At 37.6% G+C, this 26,034-nt stretch overlaps 1 protein-coding gene across 4 annotated transcripts in view; it reads left to right on the plus strand.

The window, feature by feature from the left end:
- CAAP1 (caspase activity and apoptosis inhibitor 1) overlaps nt 1-26,034 on the plus strand; it is a 460,161-nt gene that overhangs the window by 125,803 nt on the left and 308,324 nt on the right. Inside the window, exon 7 of one of the 4 annotated variants that reach the window (XM_081264032.1) lies at nt 321-337. The exons of the other annotated variants lie outside the window; for them this stretch is intronic. Within the exon in view, the coding sequence (XP_081120158.1) occupies nt 321-322 (2 nt within the window). The 3' untranslated portion in view covers nt 323-337. Of the gene's footprint in view, nt 1-320; nt 338-26,034 lie in introns of those variants that run through there. 4 annotated transcript variants of the gene reach the window in all.

Consider the following 26,034-nt stretch of genomic DNA (forward strand, 5'->3'; position numbering starts at 1 on the left):
TTTAAGGTGCACAGAGATTCACTTTGAAATTTTCATGTTTTCTCCTGGCTGGCTGTGAACTCTAGTAGGTGTGGCTTCATCTAGTGCCTCAATATCCTATTATGTCCAACAGGGGGCAAGTTTTGGATTTCAATCCAGTATAACTGTTTACTACTGTGAGACTGCAGGCAAACTATTAGACTCTGAGCTCTAGCTTCATCATCTGTAAAATGGAAAGATGAGTTAAAGTTCATAGAAAAATAGATGGTAAATGCACCCTGCACAGGGTCTAATACATGTTGGCACAGTAACTATTAAATCTTCTCTAACCTCCTTCCCAGGAAGAAGCGTGCCAACTTTAAGGAGGAAACTGGTTGGTCAGTGGAAGGAAGCTGCATTGCTGATGCGTTGGGATTGCTGGAGGTTGATCTTAGGGTCAGACCCAGAAAATGGCTCATTTTACATTTATATCAAATCAAGAAGGGTCCAGAGGATGTGGTAACACACTTCTATGCAAGCTACTCTAAGAGGCTGAGGCAGGTAGGTTGCAAGTTCAACTAGTCCGGGCAACTTAGTGAGACCCTGTCTCAAAATAAAAAGGGCTGGGAATCCACATCAGTGATAGAGTGCTTGCCTCACATGTGCAAGACCTTGGTTCAATACCCAGCACTGCAAAAATAAAACAAACAAAAAAAAAAAACCATAATACAATTACACACCTGTATTAAAAGCTGCATTATTACCAATAGGCAAGAAGTGAAAGCAAACCAAATGCCCAGGGGCTGGGGTTGTGGCTCAGTGTTAGAGCGTTCACCTATCATGTGTAAGGCACTGGGTTCGATACTCAGGACCACATAAAAATAAAATAAAGGTATTTATCGTGTTCACCCACGACTAAAAATAATTAAAATACTTAAAAAAACCCAAATGCCCATTTATGGGTTAATAAACAAAATGTGCTATATATACATAAAGGAATACTGTACAGCCTTAAAAAGGAAGAAAATCCTGATAAATGCCATAACAGGGATGAAACTTGAGACATTATGGTAATTCAAATAAGTCAGTCAAAAAGACAAATACAGTATGATTCTACTTGTATGAGGTCCTCAGATTAGTCAAACTAATAGAAAGTAGAATGGTGGTTGTTGGGGGTTGGGGAAGAGGGAATGTGGAGTTGTTTAATAATAAACACAATTTCAGTTTTTTTGGGATTAAAAAAGTTCTGAATACTGATTCAGTAAGTAACTGAATATACTTACTGTCACAGAACTGTAAACTTAAAAATGCGTAGATGGCATTTTTTATGTTATGTGTATGTTGCCATAATTAAAAATAAAAATTAAAAAAGTCCAGGAGTTATAGTTTCCATTTAATTCCAGCTGCACATCAGGCTACATCTTTATTTTCTGAGTCTGAGCTGAGAAGCTGAAGCCCTTTCTTTGGACATAAAACTCTATCCATGCAGCAACAGGTGGAAAATAGCTTCATAATTTTCAGATTAGCAGACTTTCCTCTGCTAATGTCTTCCTAATTATCATGTAGACTTAGCATTGAACCATAATTATTATCAGTTAATTAGACCTTAAAATGCATCTTTGATAACACCTCTGGCATTTAATTATGTAACTGGTAACTTATGAATGTTATTAAGGGGATATATGACTACAGTAAAGTATAATTAGATCTCATTTTTGTTTCTTGATATCACATTGATTGTGATAATAGTTTGTAGTTTTTATAGTTTATTTGGAAATGGTCACATTAAATTGATAGTCTATAAAACAAACACCCATTTTAGCGAATATTTTTTAAATCCTATTAAAAAGAGAGAGGCCATGAGAAAAGGAAAAGGGAATGATCATTCTTGAAGCCCTTTAACAAAAGTTCACAATAAATAAATGGCCTGTTTTCAAGGCCATTTCTTTCTCTTAAAAGCAAATAAATTTAAGAATTCATCTCATAAAATATTAATTCTTCCTGTTGGAAAACAGAAAAACAATGACCAAGCTACTTCTACTCTTGTGAAAGTAAAAAATACTTTTCTCAAAAGTTGAGTGCACTTAAAGCACACACAGAGAGAATGAGCAGTGAGTCTTTTTGTTGAATGAAGTCTCCCTTTTAGAAGAACATAGTTCATTTCATATCTTTGTAGGAGAGTTAAAGGTCAGCTAGAAATCAGTTCATCCAGTAGGATTAGCTGGTAGATTTGAAGTCCCTTGAGGGCCAAGATATCTCCCTTTTGTGATTTAATATCACTTACAATTCCTAATGCACACAGGCTGGGTATTTAATGAATATTCATTGCCTGTTGGGTTAGATGGATTGGGGAAAATTAAAGAAACTCTGCTTTATGCACTTTCTCTCTGAAATGGGGACAATGAAACACACCTTTAGAAAATAAGTTGAGATTCTGGTGAGAAGTCTGGTGGATTAGCAGATATTTGGCCACAGAGGAGCCTGGATGCATGAGGACTAGTGGGAGCAAAGAGGAAAGGAAATGGAAGCAGGTCAGGTGTGAAAATAAGCCACCTGACACATTCCCATTTGGAATTTATATGGCTAGTCTAAGGTGGACAGACAGACTGAATAGTTTTAGCTCCATGTCTTGATTGGTAATAGAAATGTGATACATTAGCTGGAATTTTGGGTCCTCTGAAATGTAACACAGATGAGGAAGCTCGTTGCTTAACGCCACAAGGAATGAAATAAATCCTTGTCTAAAATCAAGGAAGTATGTTGCATCTGTCATTTACAGTAAGTTCTTGTAAACACAATTCTCATTTTTTAGTTGAAATTAAGTGAGAAAATACTAAAAACATTTTGATAACATAGCTCTGCTCTGCACAGAATAACAACTGCCCTGATGGCCTCCTTTTGCTAAATAGCAGCTTGCTGCTTATATACAATTTCAGGGACTCAGAAGCCCTTTTCTTTTTTAGCTTTATCTGTCTTAGCCAATACAAAACAGCTTTGATTTGATCATTTGTGCACACTAATTTACACTCTTTCTTTGCAATGAGTAATCCTGTGGAGAACAAAAGCATGTAGACAATAGACCTGCTCAGAGAACTGTGCTGCAGGCTGTAGGGCTTACTGGAAGGAAAGCTGGAATGGCCAAGAGGGAGAGGTCCTTACTGTGTGATTGCAGAAACCATGGCTTCCCCTATAGAAATAGAGAAATTTGATATCTTTGGTGCAGGGGTGTCAGGGCAAGAGAATATATTTGCAAAGCATATAGTTGGTGCTTAATAAATGGCAGCTAATTTTCCTCTAAATGACTGTAAGGAGATGAGGTACAAATTGAAAATCCATTGAAATGAGAAACCAATCCATTAACCAATGAAGAACATGAAAATGGAAGTAAAACCTGAAAGACCAACCTGTTAACTCAGAGGAACTTGAATGTGCTTTGGGAAGAAGTAATTGGGTTTCCCTGGAACCCTGTAAGTATGTTTTGTTTTGGGAAGTGCAGGGTGATATCACATGAAGGGGCCTGGTGAAAGACCAGAAATCTGGCCCATTCTTCTGTGGATTATGTGACCTTGAACAAGCTGGCTAAATGTAAGTAAGGAGATTGAGTTAATTTCTCAAATTCCTTCCAGAACTATGATAATGGAGGCCTGGGAACAGGAATAGTAGGGTTTGGAATCAGATACAAAGAGACATCTAATTTTTTTGGCACTATTTGCTGATGATATGATTCTATACCTAGAAGACCCTAAAATTTCCACCAGAAAACTTCTTGAACTAGTAAATGAATTCAGCAAAGCAGCAGGATATAAAATCAACAGTCATAAATCAAATGCATTTCTGTATATCAGTGACAAATCCTCTGAAAGGGAAACGAGAAAAACTACCCCATTTATAATAGCCTCAAAAAAAAAAGATACTTGAGAATCAACTCAACGAAAGAGGTGAAAGATCTCTACAATGAAAACTAAAGAATGCTAAATAAAGAAATTAAAGAAGTCCTTAGAAAATGGAAAGATCTCCCTTGTTCTTGGATGGCAGAATTAATATTATCAAAGTGACCATACTACTAAAAGCACTATACAGATTTAGTGCAATTCCGATCAAAATCCCAATGACATTCCTCATAGAAATAGAAAAAACAGTCATGAAATTCATCTGGGGAAATAAGAGACCCAGAATAGCTAAAGCAATCCTTAGCAGGAAGAGTGAAGCAGGTGGTATCACTATACCAGACATTAAACTATACTACAGAGCAATAGGAAAAAAAAAAAAAAACAGCATGGTATTGGCACCAAAGCAGACTGATAGAACAATTGTAGAGAATAGAGGACATGGAGACTAACCCACAAAACTACAATTATCTTATATTAGATAAAGGTGCCAAGAATATACATTGGAGAAAAGATAGCCTCGTCAACAAATGGTGCTGGAAAAATGGGAAATCCATATGCAACAAAATGAAATTAAACCCCTATCTCTCACCATGCACAAAACTCAACTCAAAATTTATCAAGGACTTGGGAATACAACCAGAGACCCTGCATCTAATAGAAGGAAAAGTAGACCCTAATCTTCATCATGTGGGATTAGGCTCCAACTTCCTTAATAAGACTCCTTTGGTGCAAGAATTAAAATCAAGAATCTATAAATGAGATGAAATCAAACTAAAAAGTTTCTTCTCAGCAAAAGAAACAATCTGTGAGGTGAATAGAGAGCCTACATCTTGGGAGCAAATTTTTACCTCTCACACATCAGATAGAGCACCAATCTCTAGGGTATATAAAGAACTCAAAAAGCTAAGCACCCAAAAGACGAATAACTCAATCAATAAATGGGACAAGGACCTGAACAGACATTTCTCAGAAGATGATATACAATCAATCAACAAATATATGAAAAAAATGTTCCTCATTGCTAGCAATTAGAGAAATGCAAATCAAAACTACTCTAAGATTTCATCTCACTACAGTTAGAATGGCAGTTATTATGAAGACAAACAATAATAAGTGTTGGCGAGGATGTGGGGAAAAAGGTACACTCATACATTGCTAGTGGGACTGCAAAGTGGTGCAGCCAAATGGAAAGCAATATGGAGATTACTTGGAAAATTGGGAATGGAACCACCATTTGACCCAGCTATCCCTCTCCTCAGTCTATATCCAAAGGGCTTAAAAACAGCATACTTTAGGGACACAGCCACACCAATGTTTATAGCAGCACAATTCACATTAGCTAAACTGTGAATTAGATGCCCTTCAATAGATAAATGGATTAAAAATGTGGCATATATACACAATGGAATATTACTCAGCAATAAAAGAGAATAAAATCATGGCATTTGCAGGTAAAGGGATGGACTTAAAGAAGATAATGCTAAGTGAAGTTAGCCCATCCCAAAAAACCAAATGCCAAATGTTTTCTCTGATATAAGGAGGCTGATTCATAGTGGAGTAGGAAGGGGGGAGCATGGGAGGAATAGATGAACTCTAGATGGGGCAGAGCGGCGGGAGGGTAAGGGAGGGGACATGGAGTTAGAAATGATGGTGGAATGTGATGGACATTATTATCCAAAGTACAGGTATGAAGACACAAATTGGTGTGAATATACTTTGTATACAATCAGAGATATGAAAAATTGTGCTCTTTATGTGTAATAAGAATTGTAATGCATTCCACTGTCATATATAAAGAAAAAAATTAATTAAAAAAGGAAACACAATATAATAAAGGAAGACAATTAACAGAAAAAAATAGACATCTAATTTTTAATCCCAACTCTGAACCTGTTTCTCCCTATAAAATAGTGTAAAAATCAGTATTTTGGCAGTAAAAATGGCATATTAATATATGAAAGCTCATCATATTAATATATGGAAGTGTTATAAGCTTCCATTTCCTTTTCCTCATTCTCCACATTGTCAGAGATTGCATCTCAGGCTATTTAGTCACAAACATGTCCGTGTATTAGGTCTTCAATAAGTATTGACTAATAATGAAGACTTTGTTTCTGTAAAGCCTTGCCTGCCTAGAGTGAGTGCCCTTTTAGCCTGGGTGAAGCTTCATCCTCCTCTTTATGTGTTTCAAATTTTCTTCCTTTAAGCTACTCCTAGATGAGACAACTGGGGATAGGCATTGCCTGTAGCAGGTCATATGTCACTGAAAAAGGGAAGGGGTTCTGGGCTGTTTGTGTGCGTAGGTTTCCCCATTTTATACAACTTAGATTAGTTCAAATTAAGTATTGTTTCCTGGGAAAAGACTGTGATATTTATTAGTGTAGAATGTAGTAGTAGGTTAAGAATTAGCTAGATTTAGGTTTAAATCTGACCTCCCATATTTTAGTTCTGACCTACTTAAATTCTCTAGGATTCAATTTTCTCATCTGTAAAATAGGGTCAATAACAGTACCTACCTCCTAGCATTATTGCAGGGATTAGGTGAAATGATATTTATGACATATTTTGCATATGATACTTGGCACAAAATAAATGCTTGCTAAACAGAGATAAAAAGGTTATTTCAGGGCAAATGGGTATTCATTCAGGCGAAGAAAGCAAGGCTCAGGGGAATCAGGTAACATTTAAGCTGCCAAAGGGAAAATAGGCCCTTGTTCTCCTGTTACTCAAGACCAGGACTTTTCCTATTTCAGCATCTTTCTGAAGTTTTTACTAAGAGTCATTGCAAGTTGGGGTGGAGCTCAATGGCAGAGCACTTGCCTAGCATGTGTGAGGCCCTGAGTTCAATCCCCAGTCTCACACACACACACACATACACATACACACACATACACACACACTCACACACACACAGACAACACAACACACACACATACACACACATACACCCAAGAATCATTGCAATATAGCCTTTAATGTGCCATCTTATTAAATAAATCATAGAGGAATTTTTCCAGCTATAATGCTTAGTATCTGGTTACCCTGCATGCCTGTAATCCTAGTGTCTGGAGGCTGAGGCAGGAAAATCAAGAGTTCAAAGCTAGCCTCAGCAAGAGTGAGGCACTGAGAAACTCAGTGAAACCCAGTCTCTAAATAAAATACAAAATATGGCTGGGGATGTGGCTCAGTGGTCAAGTGCCCCTGTGTTCAATTCCCAGTACCCACTCACTCCAATAGAGAAATAAAATTGCGTTAGATGGCATTTAATAGTTTATCAAAGAGGGAGTCATATAATTAGTGTGTCGTTATTTTCCTCTTACAAAATCTGGCTGCCGCCCCCTGGTACTAAGGGTACAAAATTATATTTCATTGAAGATCTTTCCACTGTGTAGGTTTGAATCAAATCTTGATAGAAATTAAACATGCTCCTCTCCAAACCAAACATTCATGCACATTACTTGCTTAGGAGATGTGAAGTTACAATCCAAAGACCACCTAAGCATACCAATGGGTAGCAGAATGACTTCACCTTTTATAGAAAGTAATCCATTACTGAGAAACCATCACAAGCAATTTGGCACAATTGAATTTCATCTTTAACCTTTTACTATGACTTGTGTGATTAGGCCACTGAGGAAGTGGTTTTCAACAGCATGATTAAAACACTTTGAGAAAATAATTTCTGTCTTCAAGTACCTTGTGTACTTTTTTTTTTTTTGCCAAGTGTTTGTCCTTTCTCATCAAAAGAAGAGCTATGAAATGAAGAATATTGACTTTTAGCATTGTCTTGGACAGAAATGAAAGATCATAAACCATCAGAGTCAAAGTCAGGGTGTGGATCTTGAGCAGACCTAGACAATGGGGTTGCTTGCGGGACGATCATCAGGATAGGGGTGCACCAGCACAGCATTTTCAGATATGAGAATTCCACCTGCTTACCAGGAATTTGGTTTTTTCCCCCTAAAGTTAGGAAAAAAGTAAAATTTTACTAAGAACTTACTTTAAACAACAGTGCAATGACTCCATCTACTAGGAACCAATATTATTTTTAAAAAGATATTTTTTTACCAGAAAAATTGTACTATTTTACCCAAGAAAAGACAGTTTTTGTATTGGTTTTACCATTTTATTGGGAGGCAAGACTGGGCTATGAGCCATGTTTAGAGTTCCCTATAGAAATGGCCTGGTCAAATCCAGTTCAAACTAATTTTAAGCCCAAAATATTCCACTTTTGTGTTTGCCACTGGGTCTCAAATTGTGCCTGGAGGTTCCCAAATAGTCTTCAGAATCAGTGACTTAAATAGGCTACACAAGTTGTACACATTATCATAGGCAACATACATCACAGGGAGGAGTGTCATAAGAATTCAGCTAAGTGTAGTGAGATCCGCAAGTCTGAAGATTTCCAGTCATCATTCTGAACTCTGCCTGTCCTTTGCCATTCTCTTTAGAGAAACAGGATCTTGTGCCACTGTCTCACAGTACTTTACATCTCAACAAGAAGAGGATATGTTCTTTCTAGAGTGAGTGGGTTGTGGGTGACCTATCTGAGTTCACTGGCTCACTGAACAGTGATTAACATTTAAAATGTATGCAAACTAGACTCCTAATTAAAGTCCAATAATGTAAAACTTTAAACCTATTCACTGCCTTTGGAAATAATCATAGATGCCTGCTGCTTATCATGAAAAAGTCATTATGGCAAATGACCAACTCCCCCACCTTCTCCTCTCCATCACCTGCAAAAGTGATTCTCCATTGCAAAGATTTGCACATAGTGCATGTTGCAGAGTCAAATGTCTCCTGGTAGCTGTAATTGTTATGCAAATGATCTTGATTACAGGAGGAATAAAATTTACAGAGCTCCTCTCATAGGTGAATTTGCAAGCACACTCCAAATTAGGAAAGGGTGGATACTGGTGTTGATTCCAGGGGTCATCCAGAACTCTCCATGGAAGTTTGGACATAGCAGTGATACAGGCAAAGTGATCCTTTCATTCCTTCTCCTTCTCCTTCCTTTGCTTTACTGATTCTTTGTGGGAAAGTAGATATGAAAGAGAGGGAATTAGAAAAAAAAAAGTTGCACTGTTGGTCTGTGTTTATAGTCCCAGCCACTCAAGAGGCTGAAGCACGATGACCGCTTGAGCTCAGGAGTTAAAGACCTGCCCAGGCAAGATAGCAAGTTAAAAAAAAAAAAGTAATGAAATCCAAAAGAGGTCAGGGGACGAAAACATTAAACTCAATTTCTTTGATAAAGAAGAGAATCCAAACAAAGCCTAATACAGGAAAAAAAGAGAAAAGAAAGAAGTGATATTTACTGTGCACTTGACAGTGCCAGAGAGTCTTGTGGTATGTGGTACATTTTCTCATTGACCCATATAATAGCCTGATGAAGTAGGTTGCGTTAGTTTACAGGTGAGGAATTTGAGGTTAAGAGAGGTTTGTGTACATGAATCAGGTTCTAACATCTCAGAGCTAAGCTTCAATTCTAAATTTATCTGATTAGAAAAATCATGGCCTTTGTTATGTCCTTGTTGACTCAAAATTACTCAAAAATGCATTCTTGGAAATGAATTTCCAGGAGACATGATTTCAGAGCTCTGGTTTCATTTCTTTATTCCCCAGGATTTCAATGCTATGGGGACAATGTGGCTACAATGCCTGTCTGTTGTATAAGTAGCTACTGACATGACCAGTGTACCATGGAGCTGGCATGGAGCACACTGGGACATAAGGTTATAACAGCTCAGGGAGCTCTTCAAGTGTGGTATACCAAGACCTCTCACTATACCCTGTGTGGTAGATGCAGGGTGGGTCACTTGTACTAAGCAATAATAAAATGTGGTCAGCAAATGAATTCATTTTTATCTTTTGGAAATCATTTGATGGTGATATTTAAGAAATTCAGGTTACTTCTTTGGAAATTTATGAACAGAAAAAGTGATTCAGAGCACCCTTTTACTCATTAACCATCCTCTCTGTCTCCCACATCCCCAGCCTCTAATAATCACTGTTCTGCTTCAATAAGATCACTTTTTTAGCTTGTACATGTAAATGAGGACATGCAGTATTTGTTTTTCTGTGCCTGGCTTATTTCACTTAACACAATGTCTTCCAGTTCCATCCAGGTTATGACAAATGACAGGATTTCGTTCTTTTTGTAACTGATAATATTCCACTGTGCATATATACCATGCTTTCTTCATCCATTCATCTGTTGATAGATACTTAGGTTGTTTCCATGTTGACAATAGTGAACAATGTTGTAGTAAACATGGGAGTTCAGATGTCTTTTTGATATACTGATTTCCTTTCCTTTGCATATATATTTACAAAAGCAATGCCTACTCCATCTGAAAGCTTAAAAGCACACATACACACATGCTTGCCCATTTCACAGATCATCTATAGCTTCTCCCCTGAGGTAACTTGACAAAGATTTTGTTCCTTATTTCTTCTATTTCTCAATATAGTGAAAATTACTTTTTATGGATGGCATAATTTATATAAAATAAATATTCTATTATCCAGTGGCAATTACAAATTTCTAACTTGTTCACCTTTTACTGTTTTTCTACATCTTTCCTTGACTCATCCATTAGTCATTTTACTGCTCTTTTCAGGGACACAGGAAGAAAGATGGTTTGTTTCTTTGAGTGGTGTCATGGAACCTATAGAATCTTATGCTATACCAGCACTCTAATGTTATTGATTTACTAATACTCAAAGATTATAGAAAATTATCTTGATTTTTTTTTTGTTTTTAACTCACCAAGTTTGTGATAATTTGTTACAGCAGCCAGAAGAAACTAATACAGTGATTTTAGATTTTAGGCAAGTTTCAATAGTTCGTTTTAGCTTAGGTTCCTCAGTTGCAAAATGTAAAAATAATAACAATATCTACCTCACAGTGTTATTGTGAAGATTAAAATTATATTTATGTATTTATGCTGCATAAATACATGCATAAATATGTGACTTTTAATCTTCCCAAGGTCCCTGTGAGATGGGTATTATGCTTAGTAATATATATATATATATATATATATATATATATAGTATTAATTGTAAATGTTTCTCATGAACATCACACACACACACACACACACACACACACACACACACACACACACACATATCCTGTGAGTTAGAGGATTCTAAATCCCTAGGGAATGGCAATACCATAAATTGGAAGAAGTTTAAGTCTCTAAATTACCGCTGTGGAAAAAAAGCCCTTTGTTGACTGGGAATACCTGCATGGGATTGACATGTAAATAAATTGAGGTTCATTTCTCTCTTTTATAGAAAGTCATTAATTTGGTGGCTTATTGTTACAGTGGCTAGTATTATGCTAACTAATACAACTTCAGAGTTCTTTGCACATGCAGGAAGCTTAAAGGGCACCAACTCACTTTTCTAGACATTATATCTTGTTTGTAGGAGAGTCTGTCAGGGAAAAGTTGTTGATGCGTGTACCCAATGATTTTAATCTTGAACTTATTGGAAGAAAATGAGCACAGAATCTGTAAAGGCCATTTTGAGAGTCACTTTTCTGACTCTAGTTGCATACTAATTAATATCATGGAGCGTTAGCAAACTAAGTAAGGAATAATTATTAGCTATCAGATTCTGAGTTTAGGAGAGAAATGATACTATATTGTGCATAATGTTTGCATCATTAAAAATTAAATCTCATAAGCATAATGCCTCAAATATCAATCTCTGACACTGTCTACAGATGACAAACTACAGTACGTAAGAGAACAATTTGCTAGGTAATGGTGCAATATTTTCTACATTTAGACAGAATTTCCCCCCAAAAGACAAAAAGACATTTTGTATCAAAGTATTTCCCATCAGGGATAGCTAAAGAATAAAAATAGTTACTTAATACTGCTTTTGTTTATATTCAGGTCCATAGATAGGATGATCCATTGAATGGACTGTTGTTAGAAAACTTTTCTATAATTTTTCTATTTTTTAGATGATAATTTAATGAGAAGACTATGAATCTCATTGTTCAAAAAACCCATGTTTTAATCTTAGTTCCATGACCTTATTAACTGTGTGAATTTGAGCAAGTTTCTTAATAATTTTCAGTTTTATCACCTGTCAAAAGGAGATATTCAACTTACCTCATAGAGTTTTCATGTAGATCAAATGTGATACAATAGTTAAAACAGTTGACACTGGGTCCAACACATAGCAGACACTTAATAAATATTTCTTTCTTCTTTTCTCTGTGTTTTTGAGCTTTCTCCCTGAAGGGAGACCTAAAACAAGACTCTGTTGCTCCTTCATCAAGTCATGCTCACAGGATGAACTATATAGGGATCAAAGACTGCTGACTGAGCCTACACTGTGGCCTGTAATCTTAGCTACTTGGGAGGCTGAGGCCAGAAAGCCACAAATTCAAGGTCAGCCTGGGAGACTTACAGAGACCCTGCTTCAAAAAAAAAAAAAAAAATGAAAAGGCCTGGGAATGTTGTTCAGTAGTAGAGCACTTGCCTAGTGTGTGAGGTCCTGGGTTCAATTCCCAGTATGCACAAAACAAATAAACAAAACAAAACAAAACAAAAAACTGCTGGTAGAAATCTCCCAGGAGCTCTTGCTCTTGAAGATCTGCCTGTAAGATCTCTGAGTCAGCTGTTAATGCCACACAGGCAACCCCTGTGGAGGGTGCTGAGATTTCTGTGGAAATAGAAGAATTTCTGGCACCTGTACCTCTTGGTCTGCTTTGCTGTGAAACTTGTTATAATTCTCTCAGTGATGATTTTAAGCTTTCAAGGAAAAAAAATTTAAAAAAGGGTAGCTTATATTTGAGACTCAGAACATGTACTAACGTGAACAGCATCCTGGATTTTCTCTTATGTTGGTTCCAGAGCTACATTGCTGCCATTTAATCCCTGACCACCCGAAAACCTATCCTACGTTCAAATTAGGATCAAGAGAGAGACTGAGTATAGTGGCCATTAACTGATGATGTCATGACTTCTATACTTAGATGGAGTTTGTGCTTTTTGTTACCCCAAGCAACCGATTTATCCTCCACATTCCTCAGGTTTCTTTTTTGGAAATGGGATTAGACATCTTTGTTTATGTTCTTCCTCAAAAATTCTTAAAGCAAACCAAACTACTGCACTGCCATTAATAGTTTTGTCATATGGTAGTGTGCTAAATAAGAGCCTGCCCTTCCCCTCTGTGGGGAGACACGTTGGTGTACTGGAAACTGCTCAGGCTTTAGAGCCAGCAACACGTGTGTTTCTTTTCCTATTTTGTCTCTGAGGAGACAGGATGCCACAGTGAGGTTACTAAACTTCTTCAGAATTCAATCTTGCATCTGCAAAGTGGGCATAGCAATACCAAATTTATAGAGTTATTTTGAAGATTAAATGAAATAATATATAAATATTGCAACTTTCTCACTCCCTGTATCTCTAAGCTTAAAGTCAAGTGCTGTGGTTTAGTCATGAGGTGATTAATGAAGTATTCTAATGGGTATGCAGAATTTCTAAGTTGCTTCCAAGAAGCTATAAATATTTCAAGGATTTTCTAGATGTTTGTGATTTACTAGAATTTACTTTCTACACACATACTCTATTCATTTAAAAACCATTGTAACTGGATGTAGTGGCACTCGCCTGCAATCCCAGAAACTTGGGAGGCCAAGGCAGAAGGATGCAAGTTTGAGGCCAGCTTGGGCAACTTAGTGAGACCCTCTCTCAAAATAAAAAAAATAATTTCAAAAAAGGGGTAGAGATGTAGCTCAGTGGTAAAGTACTCCTGGGTTAAATCCCCAATACCACAAAAACAAACAAACAAACAAACAATCAAACAACAACAACAAAAAGCATTTAAATATTTTGATTTGTAAAGAGAGAGGGAATATCCAATATATTGAGCCCACCATTTTGAAATGGAAGCCCCATGTTTGAACCTTTTTAGGATCTTTGTTTTCTCCCCTTTACCGAGTTGCCTCCCAATTAATAAAGCTGTGCAATTTGGGACAGAATAGGAATCACTGATATGTTCACATTTTTATTTATACAAAATGAGGTGGAAAGAAAAAGAAAAATCACACATTGAAGGAGAATGAAAAGAGATTAGAAATAATGAAATAGTTCTCTCTAGATATTAAAGATTTGAAAGAAATTTTAGGGGTTTCCAAAGAAGTAACAAGATTAAATATAAAGAGAAAGAACATTCGCTTGAGATTGAGGGAATCTAAACTTCTTCCCAGCCCTGTCATTCCCACTTTGTCATTTGGCCAGCTTGTATCTGCTCTCTGGGACTCGATTTTTATCTTCCATAAAGTGATGGTGAAGGAAAGATGCTACCCAAATGGTTTTACTTGTCTTGTTTATATCTTGAAACCATTAAAGTCAGTACCTAATTCATTGCATGTCTGGGGAATTCCCTGCCTAAGGTAAAAAACAGGATTCTGTGGAAAAGAACAAATGATAAATCCATGATATAAGAATTCTATTTTGTTGAAGAAAAGGGACTGAGGGTGAAACACAAGGAACCAGAGAAGTTATAGCATTCTCTTAGAATATTAATATAGAATACTCATTTGGTAAACTATGACACTTTCAGTTCAGTATGACCTACCCACAGTAAATGGAATAAGCCACACTGAGCCATTAAAGAGGTAATCAGATGGAAAGAATGTCCATTTGTAACAGTGTCCATCTGCCTCAAAACCTTAGTAGTAGTAAGATAGATAGAAATAAATTAATCAATTTTATAAAAAATCAGGCAAAGTCACCAAATATCTTACACATGTGTTTTTATGTGCACACATACAAACAACTATAAAAGCTATAACTGGATGCCAATAATTTATATGGCTTTTCCATGCAGATTGTGCCTAAGAGCCTTACTAAACAATAGATCACACAAAAAATTGAAAGTAGAGTGCTTTTGAATAAAAGAGGATTGGACATCAGGACAGTTCCTTATATCTTTGAATACCTTATATCTCTTTGTGTCTTTGAAGTTTTGTTTTTGTATAATAATATTAATGGAGAGAGGAGAACAGAGGGGAATATGACACAAGTTTATTCTTTATTGCTCAGAGTGAGGAAATAGCAGCTTTCAAAAGGTAAAAGCCAAAGGTTTTGGAAAAGGTGAAACAGAAAAGATTGATGGTTGGGATTAATGGAGATTTCATTTCATTGTTTTCACTTAGCGAATATTTATCAAGGGCCTATTATGAACCAAACTCCTGACACTTTTCAAAGGGAAGGTGAGGGGGCAGAGAGGAATCTGATGTTTATAAAAGACATGTATGACTCGATGTGGAATTATTTTACCAAGGTGTGAAATTTCCAGGAAGTGGGGAAATGGGAGTGAGGAGTGGGGTCTGCAGGTGAAGTCATGTGGGAGGTAGGAAGGACGGAAGAAATGACAGCTCCAGAGCCCATGTAGGAAGAAAATAAGAGATGCAGGAATGTTTTAAAAAAAAATGCCTCATGGCAAAATAACTAGAAGAGAAGATAGGCTATCTGAAAGCAATGGGAAAGAATATGGTTAGCATGAAAAGGCACTGACTGGGCATGACGAGGAGTGCCCCTGGGATTCAGGCATCATGGAAGAGTTAACCAGGATGGCTTTAGAACTATACTGGTGCGGGGGCTCAGTGGTGCACTCCTGTAATCCCAGCGGTTTGGGAGGCTGAGGCAGGAGGATCCAGAGTTCAAAGCCAGCCTCAGCAGAAGTGAGGCACTAAGCGACTCAGTGAGACCCTGTCTCTGAATAAAATACAAAACAGGGCTGGGGATGTGGCTTGGTGATTGAGTGCTCCTGAGTTCAATCCCCTGTACCAAAAAAACCCAAACAAACAGAAAAAACAAAGACCTACACCCATACAGTACAAGCTCTCAAGAGGGAGAAAGAACGCTCTTATTTTCAGAAAGGAGAGAGCATAGCTCTACTGTGAATGGAAGAACACAAACCTACAGAAGGCAAAGGGGAGAGTAGTCAAGTTTATTAGCCATTATGGTGTATAAGTCACTTGACCTCCATTACCTGATCAATCCTGACAATTCGAAGATATTATACCCATTTTTTTCCCCAGTAAGGACAGTTGAAAACTCAGAAATTTTAAGGAATTGGTAAAGGTCACATAGCTTAGAGGTAGGACTGGTATTCCAACCCAGGTCTATTTATGTGCAAATGAGTAAGGGTGTAGCAGTCATGATCTAGCCAGGACACTGAAACCACAGCAGTTAATTTTATGGAATTGAATATTAAAGGTGTTCAAGGTGGCTTGTGGTATAGCTCAGTGGTAAAGCATGTGCCTCACACACAAAAGGCCCTGGTTCCATCCCCAGCAAACTGCAGCCCCATTTATCCCACCAAAAGTGTTTGAGAACTGAAAGTGCAAAAAAAAAAAAAAAAAAAAAAAAGTGAACATTGAAATATCACAGAGGTAGCAAGTAAGGAGTGACCTGTCACTGGGTTGGTGAATGTTCTGATTTGGATGTGGAATGGCCCCAAAGGGGCCAAAGATGGGGCTTTGGGGAAGTGATTAGATCATGAGGGCTCTGAACTTATTGGTAGACTAATCTATTGCTGGCTGAATGGATAACTGGGAGGTTGGACATAGTTGGAGGAAGTAAGCCACTGGAGATGCTCTCTCTGGCCTCTTCCCCACCCTCACACTCTCCTTCACAGTTGCCAAAAGCTAAGCTTCCCTCCACTGTTCCCTTCTGCCATGATGATCTGCCTGATTTCAGGCCCAGAGCAATGGAGCCAACCCTTCACAGATTCAAAGCTCTGAAATTTTGAGCAAAAATGAGCTTTGCCTTCTTTTATTTATTTATTTTTTACAATACCTTTATTTAAGTTACTTATATGTGGTGCTGAGGATCGAACCCATGGTGGCCTCACACATGCTAGGCAAGTGCTCCACCACTGAGTCACAACCCAGCTTTCCTTCCTTTTAAATTGTTCTTCCTAGGTATTTTGGGTGCAATGATGGAAAACTCAAACAGGGAACAAAAGAAGGAGGTTAGAATTATCAAATTACCTAGAAGCTTGAAGGAGGGCCCTTTGAGCTGGAACCCAGGGCTCTGGAGCAGTACACTGCTTGCTGGTGTTAGTGGCTATGAGTATGGGTTGAGGCTGTTGTTGTTGGTGCTGGGGTAACTGCAAACTGGAATCAGTTGCCACTGCTGGAGCAGATGGCTGCTGTCAGGGTGAAGCAGTGTTGTTGGGGTGACTGATGCTCAAAGGTACAGGGAGCCCTGAAAACCAGCAAGTCCCTTCTTCCTCCCCTTTCCCTCCGTTCTCCCTTAGTGCCCCCTGTTGGCAGACTCTAGCAAAGCAGCTGGCAGAGGAGAAGCTGCTTGCTAACAAAGCCCAGCATAGAAGAGTGGATCTGAGGCAGGGTGCTTAGCTTGAAGACTGGAACAAAGAGGAGCTCAGGAACACAGGTTCACCACCACCTGCCCCCACCAGTTCTGAAGGGTTTTATGTTTAACAGAAGGAAAGACAGACTTTGATATTAGTTTTGGAGAAAGGAACATGAACAGTCGTGTTTCACTGATTTCTGCAAATGAATGTAAAATGGAAACTACAAAATACATTTGAAAGAAATATAGCTTTAGGATTTTCAAGTATATACAGAACTCCTTTAATTGGGTGTTAAATAAATAAAAATGTATGTTAATTGCCCCTGTGCAGTGAAGTAGAAAAAAGACAATTAATTGTTTAGCTACTGAAGATTCTCTGTTATTAGGACATAAGGACAATTAGCTTTTAAAGCATTGCTCAGAACATATACTTTTTTTTTTTTGCCAAATGTTTATTTTTTACAAAAGAGAAGAGAACAAACCAAACCCTTTCCTCAAGAGCAGCACTTTTGAAAAAAAACCACAAAAAAACGAATGCTAAACAGGATTTAGGAAAGAGAAAACATCACCAAAGCCCATGGGAATGACAATTCCTGGTTAACTGTAAAAAATGGAGAATCTAATTGAGACAGATGACCAGATTTAGGAAAAATAAACCTCACCATTAAAATCTAATTAAATATTTGCATTTCAGCATTAAGTTTCCTCTCAAAAGTTTTGTGAACAGCGGGGTGACAGTGAAGATTATTGACTATAATTTGCTGAAGTTTTTAACTAAATTAGTTTTGTGCAATGTATGGAAGGTTTACTCTGCTGCACTTATCCGGTGGCTGCTTTATTATTCTTTTAAAGTGAATCATTTATAACTGTTCTCAGAGATCTTTTATCAGCCACTTATCTCCTTCAACTGGACTTGTGACACCAAGGGATAAAATGAATTGCTGGCTAATATTGTGAGAATTAATCAGACCACAACAGCGGGAGAGTAATGACTTACTTACAGTTAGACATTTGCATTTGGCAGTAAAATCACAACAAAATATAAGGATGTTTAATCTTTGGCTTCGACATGAACATTGGAACATGTTGGCAATACAAAAAAAAAATAAATAAAATAAACTGCAAAAATTGTGTGTTTTAATCTTGGGTAATTACCTAATCTGAAATTTTAATTCTGAGAAGAAAGGTCTTTTTTTGATACAAAGAGTTCTCCCAACCCCCATTTTGGTACCTTTGAATCAAAGTGGTCTAGTTTTCTGAGATACTTTTTCTCTATTAGAGACCTTTGGAGAGATGAAGTAAGTCTTTTGACCCTCATCTGACCTTCCTCCAAAGTTCGCTACTTCTATTTAGTTCTGTTTCCTTTCTGTCTCTTGACCCTACAGTAATTTAGAAGAAAGTGGTAGCAAACCCAACACTGAGGTGGTGGAGATATTTCTGCAGCTGCGATTTTTTCATACACTGCTCACTCTGTTTTCTTAAGAGTCTGGCATCTTCAAAAAGAGGATTAGGATTTTGGTTGCTGTACAAACACTGGAGAAGGAGTACAATAAAAAATTATTTCCTGGTTTAAGGTCATTGACTCAAAGGCATTGGAGATGTGCCTATGCTTAATAGCCACATTCTTCAATTTATATGTCTACAGCCAAAGTGCTCATGGCATCCATTACTATTTAGGTCTGGTAATTTGCAGGAATGCAGATGTCCTCAGTAATCACGGTTTTTGGCCTATGCAGGGCACATGCCCATGTAGATACATATAGACATACACATAGCGAACCTGTTCACAGAACTCACACAGATCCCTTTTTCTGAGGCTTTGTGGTGTTGTGCAATGCAGAGACTCCCAGGGGATCTGCATTTGAATCTCATTTCTACCCTGTAAAGTCTGTTTCCTGGCCATGTTACTTTACCCCTCAGAACTCCATTTTCCTTGTGAGTAAAATGAAGAAAATAATACCTGTCTTGTCAGTTACCATAAGGATTAGGGATTGTAAAGGAAACACGCATGTCACTTGTTCAACAAACGATAGTAGTAATCAGTAGAGAAGCAGCACTTTTGGATTTCCTGCATTTTTTTGTGTTTCTGGATGAAGCAAAGAAAAAAGCCTGCACATTTGGCTGGAGTAGTCCCTGGGTTGTAGTTGCATGAAATCAAAGCCCAGAGTCTGTGTTTGGACTGGTGCAATTGTACGCAAGGAGAGGGAGTCCCTGACAGAAACTTGTATTAGAGTCTTTCTGAAGCCTACCTTCCTAATTTCCAGAGCAATTCATTAATCTTCTCCTAGAGACTCCTCAAGGGCAGAGACTATGTTTGAGTTTTCCTTGTATCATTAGAACCCACACATAGTAGGTGCTAGTAAAGACTAAATGAAATGTGTGGCGATGGTGAGGTTTTATTTAATCCCAAACTCCCAGATGACATTATTGTTCCTTTTCCAAGATTCCCCTCACTTCTACTTTGCCATTTTGCCAGCCACCTGCTCCTTTGGCCTTTGGTCAGAATTTGAACCAGAATTGGAGCTAGAGGCTTTGTCTTCTGAACCAGCTCTATGGGAAGCAGATCTCAAGCAGATTGTCATCCAATTTCCAGTCTGAAAAAATGCCAGGGTCAATTGATGGTGTCACAGACCTGGGAGTGGAGAGCAAGTATGTTGTGAATTTGCTGTTCTTACTAGTGTTTTCTTTTATCCATTAGAATTTAAACCCTCTTTAGATTTTTTTTCCCTTAAATCCCTAAGGCTTGGCTGGGAGAAATGAGGGAGTTTAGAGGGAAGAGAACCTCCTGAATATAATTTCTTCCCCTGACATTACTTAAATGCACTGTAGTAAAGTTTGGCTCTCTCAAAGCATGTGGAGGGGCTGGGATTGTGGCTCAGAGGTAGAGCGCTTGCCTAGGACGCATGAGGCGCTGGCTTCGATCCTCAGCACCACATAAAAATAAAGATATGTGTCCACCTATAACTAAAAAATAAATATATATATATATATATATATATATATATATATATATATATATATATATATATTTAAAAAAACATGTGGAGACAGACAACATGGACCTTGAATTATCTTCTTTACAGCCAGAGGCTGGGCAAATGTCTTACTATTGAGCCAGAATCTGTTGATTTCTTAACTGGGATCAAACTTCTTAAAGTCCCTGGCTGAAAGTGAGAAGGTCACAGCTCACAGTGATACTAGCTTACTTTTGGCAAACCTGGGGCTTAATTTGGAATTCTGATCCAAAATTCTTGGTGATGTTAGGAAGGTGTGATAGTCCATTCTCTTCTACTATAATAGGATACTTGAGCCTAGGTAATTTATAATGAAAAGAGGTTTGTTTTTCATAGCTGTGGAGGTTAGGAAGTTCAATATCAAGGTGCTGGCATATGGCTCGGGCCTCCTTGCTGTATTATAACATGGCAGAATACACCACATGGCAAGAAAGATCAAGCGATATCCAACTGGAAGATTCAAGCCCTTTAATAGTTGGCTTAATGAATCCATGAGGGTGGACCTGTCATGACTGAGATTCCTTACATTAGGTGCCATCTCCTAATGTGGTTGTGTTGGGGATTAAGCTACCAACAAATTATTTTGAGGGAACACATTCTAATCCCAATAGGTAGTTATCTTCCTGAGCCTACATCTTCTTTAAAAAGGGGATAGAACTATCCCTTTACCCCAGGCATGGCAAGGGTAAAGAAGTTAATTTTTTGTCATGGTATAAATTAGAAAGGGTCATTATTATTCTCATTATTCTTATTATTGAAAATAGGTTAGCATTTTAAAATAAAACTAATCATGCTTACTATAAAACATTCCAAAATATGAAGAGATATGAAAAAGAAGTCAACTCAAATCATACTACCTAGAAATGATTAGATCTAAAATTTGATACACATCCCTCCAGAAATCTCTGTAGGATAAATCATAATATATTAACAAGTTTTGTGACCTATTTTGTTCAACTGAATAATATAGTCATAGATATATTTCTATGTACATAGTATTTCTTTTTTCATTTTATTATGAAAAATTTCAATTATATACAAAAGCATTCATAATACTGTATACCCCTCTGTTCCTGTTATCTAATTTTTTTTCTAGTTATGTTTCCCTCTGATTTCACCCCATCCCACCTCATCACTGGGTAATTTGAAAACAAATGCCGGGCACCATATTTGTTTTACTTTCCTAGGGTCTGCTGTAACAAATAATCACGTGGTGAGTGACTTAAACAATCAAAAATGTATTCTTTCATAATCAGGAGGAAAACAGTCTGAAGTCAAGTGTTGACAAGGTTGATTCTTTATGGTGGCTCCACAGCAGAATCTATTCCATGCCAGCTCTCCTTGCCTCTTGTGATGCCAGCATTCTTGTGGGTTCTTGTAGTTATATTGTTTCCATCTCTGCCTCTGTCCACATGGACTTCCCTGCATGTTTCTGTGTCTCTCTCTATTCTCATCTTTTTAAAATAAAGATACCAGTCTTTGGATTTACTGCCCACTCTAGGCCTAGGATGATTTTGTCTTGAGACTTTTAAGTACATCTGAAAATATTATTCGCAAATAAGGTCACAATCTGAGGTTTCAGGTAGACATAAATCTTAAGGGGACATTATCCTACCCACTTATGTCTCAGTACCAATCTTCTGTTGTCTGAATATCCTACCATTTTAACCTGTTCTGCATTGATGATTGTACTGGTTGTTTCTACATTTTCACCTAACGTATGTCTTTCTCCTGTGCAAGGTGGTTGGGTCCAAAGGACTCAAATTTTCCATTCTTATACACGTTGCCAAACTATCTGGTAGAACAAGTGTACTGATCTACATGTCTGAACAATGCATAAGTGCACTTACCAAACCTCGATGTTTGTCCATTTCCTCAGTCTTCACCAATTTTATAGGTGGGAAATATCTTTTATTTTCATTTTTCTTTACAATTATAAGTGGATAGGGATTTAAAAAAATAATATGTGACAGTGATGGAAATGAGAGAGAATGGCTAGGAATGCTTGAATGCTTGGGCTCAAGAGTGATGCAGACCAAATCATTTTCACGAACACCACTTGTATCAAGAAGTTCAGTGGAAAAGCACTAAAGAAACGCTATTAATCTTCTATATGTAGGGTATATACATTACACTGTGGGATGCTTATAGTAGAAAATGAATGCCCTGCAGATCAAGGAAATAACCTCTTTAAGTTTCTGTGGACAATTGTAACAAAATGTTCAATCTAAAGGAATTATTGCCCATTGGAGGTCACTTCTTTAACCAAGGGGAAATACTTTTTCCAATTACATATTTCACAGCCAGGTTGTATATTAGGCCTTTGTTCATTTTGAAAAAAGAAAAGAAAGACCATTCTTGATATTCTCCTGTCCCATTGACCATCAGTCAGACCTATCAGGTTAGCTAACAGAATTATGGGGCATGGCCAGTTCTCTGGCTAAAGGTCAAAGGCCTTGGAGACTAGAATCATCACTTCCACCAAGGCAGGCTTGGTCCTATATTTTGCTTTTCTTCGTTTAGTAGCTTAGATTTAAAAATACACAATTTGTTTTTTGTTTTGTAATTACTAAAGTAATGCATGTTCATTTATAATATTTAAATGAAAAGGTATTGCATATAATAAAATGTGAAAGCCTTTTCATAGCACTCTAAGAATATAATTTGGAATAAGTTTTCCAAGGTTTTTTCTTAATCATATATAAACATTATTATTATTACTGTATTTTAAACAAAATAGGCTTATGCTGTCTTGCAATTTCTTTTCTTTGTTTTTTTTTTCACTGATTCAGGACATCTTGCACATTTCTTGTCATGAAAATATAGATATATTTCATTTTAACAGCTACAGTGTACACCACTGGAGGAATGTATCATAATTTATTTAGCCATTTCCCTATTGATTTGGGTTGTTGCTGATTTCTCATTCCTGCCAACAGTGCTTCACACTTTTCATGTAGAATTGTCCATTTTTGCAGAAATTTTCATAGGATAAATTGTTAGGTGAATGATTGCTGAATCAAAGAGTAATGCATGTGTACTTTACACACCGATAGATTATGTCAATTTCTCTTTCTCCTTCCAGGAAAGGTTGTTCCAGAGTCTTTTCCCACCAACAGTACCTTAGAGTCTCTAATATCCTCATTTCTTTTTTTTTTTTTTTTGCTTTTGTTTTTTTTTTTTTTTTTTGTAAGTTAGACAATGTCTTTGATTATAGGAAACCAAGTCTTCTAGAAGCCACCCAAAACTTTGGTTTTGGGGTCAAGGAGACATTTTCCAAGTCCGTCATTTTTCTTCATGTAAGAATCAAACTGGTCTAATAAGTGCCCCACAAGACATGGCCCCCAGGGGACCCAGCTGACTATGTGTAAGATTTGGGGATATTACTGCTAACAGGAACAATTAATGCTGAACCAGCAGCCTTAAAGCAGTCCTAAATTTTGTGCTCTTGGGTTCCTAGAAGCTAACGTTAGCAGAAATATTCTTCACCTAACAGGCTGTGTAATGAGTAATGATGTCAACAAATATTCATTGAATGTCTACTTTATGCATATTTCAATTCCATCTGTTAGCACACAAAGACCGGGCTGGACACAAACTTCACAGATCATCGCAGCCTTTTATTCAGGAAATGGATTACACCCCAAATGAAACCACTTTCCTGGTGGAAAATGAGCTACTGGACGCAGGAGGAGTTTGGGTTTGTATAGGTTTTACCAAGAGGTTATTTAGTGAGCGTGTCAGTTTGGGCACTCAGGCATTTGGGTTTTTGGGTTGGGGGGTTGGTGGCCAGTACCTGGAAAGAATTTATCTTGGAAGAGATTAGTGTGTCTTAGAGACTGTCATTCTAGGTTTGTTGAACCACTTTCTCCCCACCTGTGACCAGCATCTGAAAAGGATTTATCTTGAAAGATATAAAAGCTATCAATGTATGGCTTTCTTTTTCACTTCCCTTTCCCAGGCCACACTATCTTGGGGTTTTTCATTTTCCATATCTAACACCATCTTCACAGCAAACCTGAAACTTCAGTATTATCCTACCCATTTTAAAGATGGAGAGCCTAAGACGTAGAAAGATGAAGAGACTTTCTCCAAAACAACCAAGTGGCAAATCCAGGATGTACGTCGATTGTCCAACCCTGAAGCCCACATCCTTGAATGACCCAGGGCTCTTTCTTAGCAGTAGCACCTTTGGCTCAGGCTTTGATTCTTAATGGACATCTCTAGTCCAGGGATTTGGAACACTTAAGTTTAACCTCATCCACTGACTATTCATTCCTCCTTTCATTCACTCATTTATTCATTGGATATTTACTAAACCTATGCTTTGTGATTGATGAAAGAGGAGTGGTTCCCCTCTTGGGTCTCTCAGAGCCATTTGGGTAGAACCCAAATGTTCACAGCAGAGAAGAGAACTGGCATCCTGAGGAAGGGTTCAGGATGTCCTGGGAGCTCAGGGGGAGGCACCTATTTCTGCCTTCAGCTTTCTGGTGAAACTGCAAATGAGGTGACATCTGGATGAAGACAAGCCCTTTATCTCCCACAAAACAACCCTGATGCACTTTGAAAAGCTAAGCAGGGTTAGATCAGAGGTTTGGCTTTGTGGAGAGCAAAACAGGGACTTAGTGTTTGAAATGAAAAAATTGTATTCTTTTTATCTGATAATGGGGTTTGAAAATTTAAATAATTCATAGAAACTAGAACCACCGGTGAGTTTCCTGTTATCTTTCAGTGCTTACACACACACACACACACACACACACACACACACACACACACATCCAATTCTATTATAGTTCTCTTTTAAAATGTTCCTTCTTCATCCCAAAATAAACAGAGGTAATATATCAATGTATCCCTTACCCTTCATTTTAATCAGGTGAATACTATTTCGGTAAATGGACTTGTCCAATGTGTGTCTAATCTCAATGGACGTTTTGGGATCACTAATTTTTAATATTGCAAACAACAATGCAGTGATTCTCTCTGTTTATATTGTGTTGGAACCTTGTTCTATTTTTCCCACAGGAAATATTTCTAGAAAGGCAACTGCTGAATCCAACAAGGGGATATATTGCCAGGTTGGTCCTAAAAAGTCTTACATCAACTATACTCACTCTTGCTGTTTATGAGAGGTCAAGAACCCAGTGCAGATCCTGTGGCCAATCGCTTTGTGCCTCTGTTAACATTGGCCTAAATCTGTTTCCTTGTGTCTGAAATCCATTGATAATACTTAACAGAAGGGAAGTGAAGTGAGATAATCTTTATACATGAGGGTCCTTGTTGAGTGCCTGGCACAAAGCAAGCAGTCAATATGTGATAGTTGCTGGATCTGTAGAAAGCTAGAGCTCTGGGAAGCAGAGAAATACTTTTTCATCCTCCTAATAATGAAGTGATTTCCATTTCTGGTGTGATGAACTAATTAATGCATAAGGAGAACTCCAATATGGCCTTCCTTTAAAGGACTAAGCCTGGTCCACACATGTCTTTGTATTCTGAATGCTCGTGTGGAGGTTCCCCAAGCATTCATTTCCTTCCTTCCATCTTATTTATCAGATTTAATGTATCCAGGACACCATCCCGTGTGCCTGAATGGCCAGGGTTGAAAACGCTATTTTTTTTTTGCAACACAAGGCCTTTTAAAAAGGGTGTTGGCGATCTATAATCTGGAGCTGTTTCATGAAGTCCTAGATCACTAGCAGTGAGATAAATTGGATCCGCATAGTAACACATTAAAAACAGGGACATCTGCACAGCTTCCCCCAAGTGCTTTATAACTGGTCTCTTCCTTTTAAATCCACATCTGTTATATAG

The sequence above is a fragment of the Spermophilus citellus genome (assembly GCF_964194105.1).
Source record: "Spermophilus citellus genome assembly, chromosome: 2".
In the NCBI taxonomy this organism is placed as follows: Eukaryota; Metazoa; Chordata; class Mammalia; order Rodentia; family Sciuridae; genus Spermophilus; species Spermophilus citellus.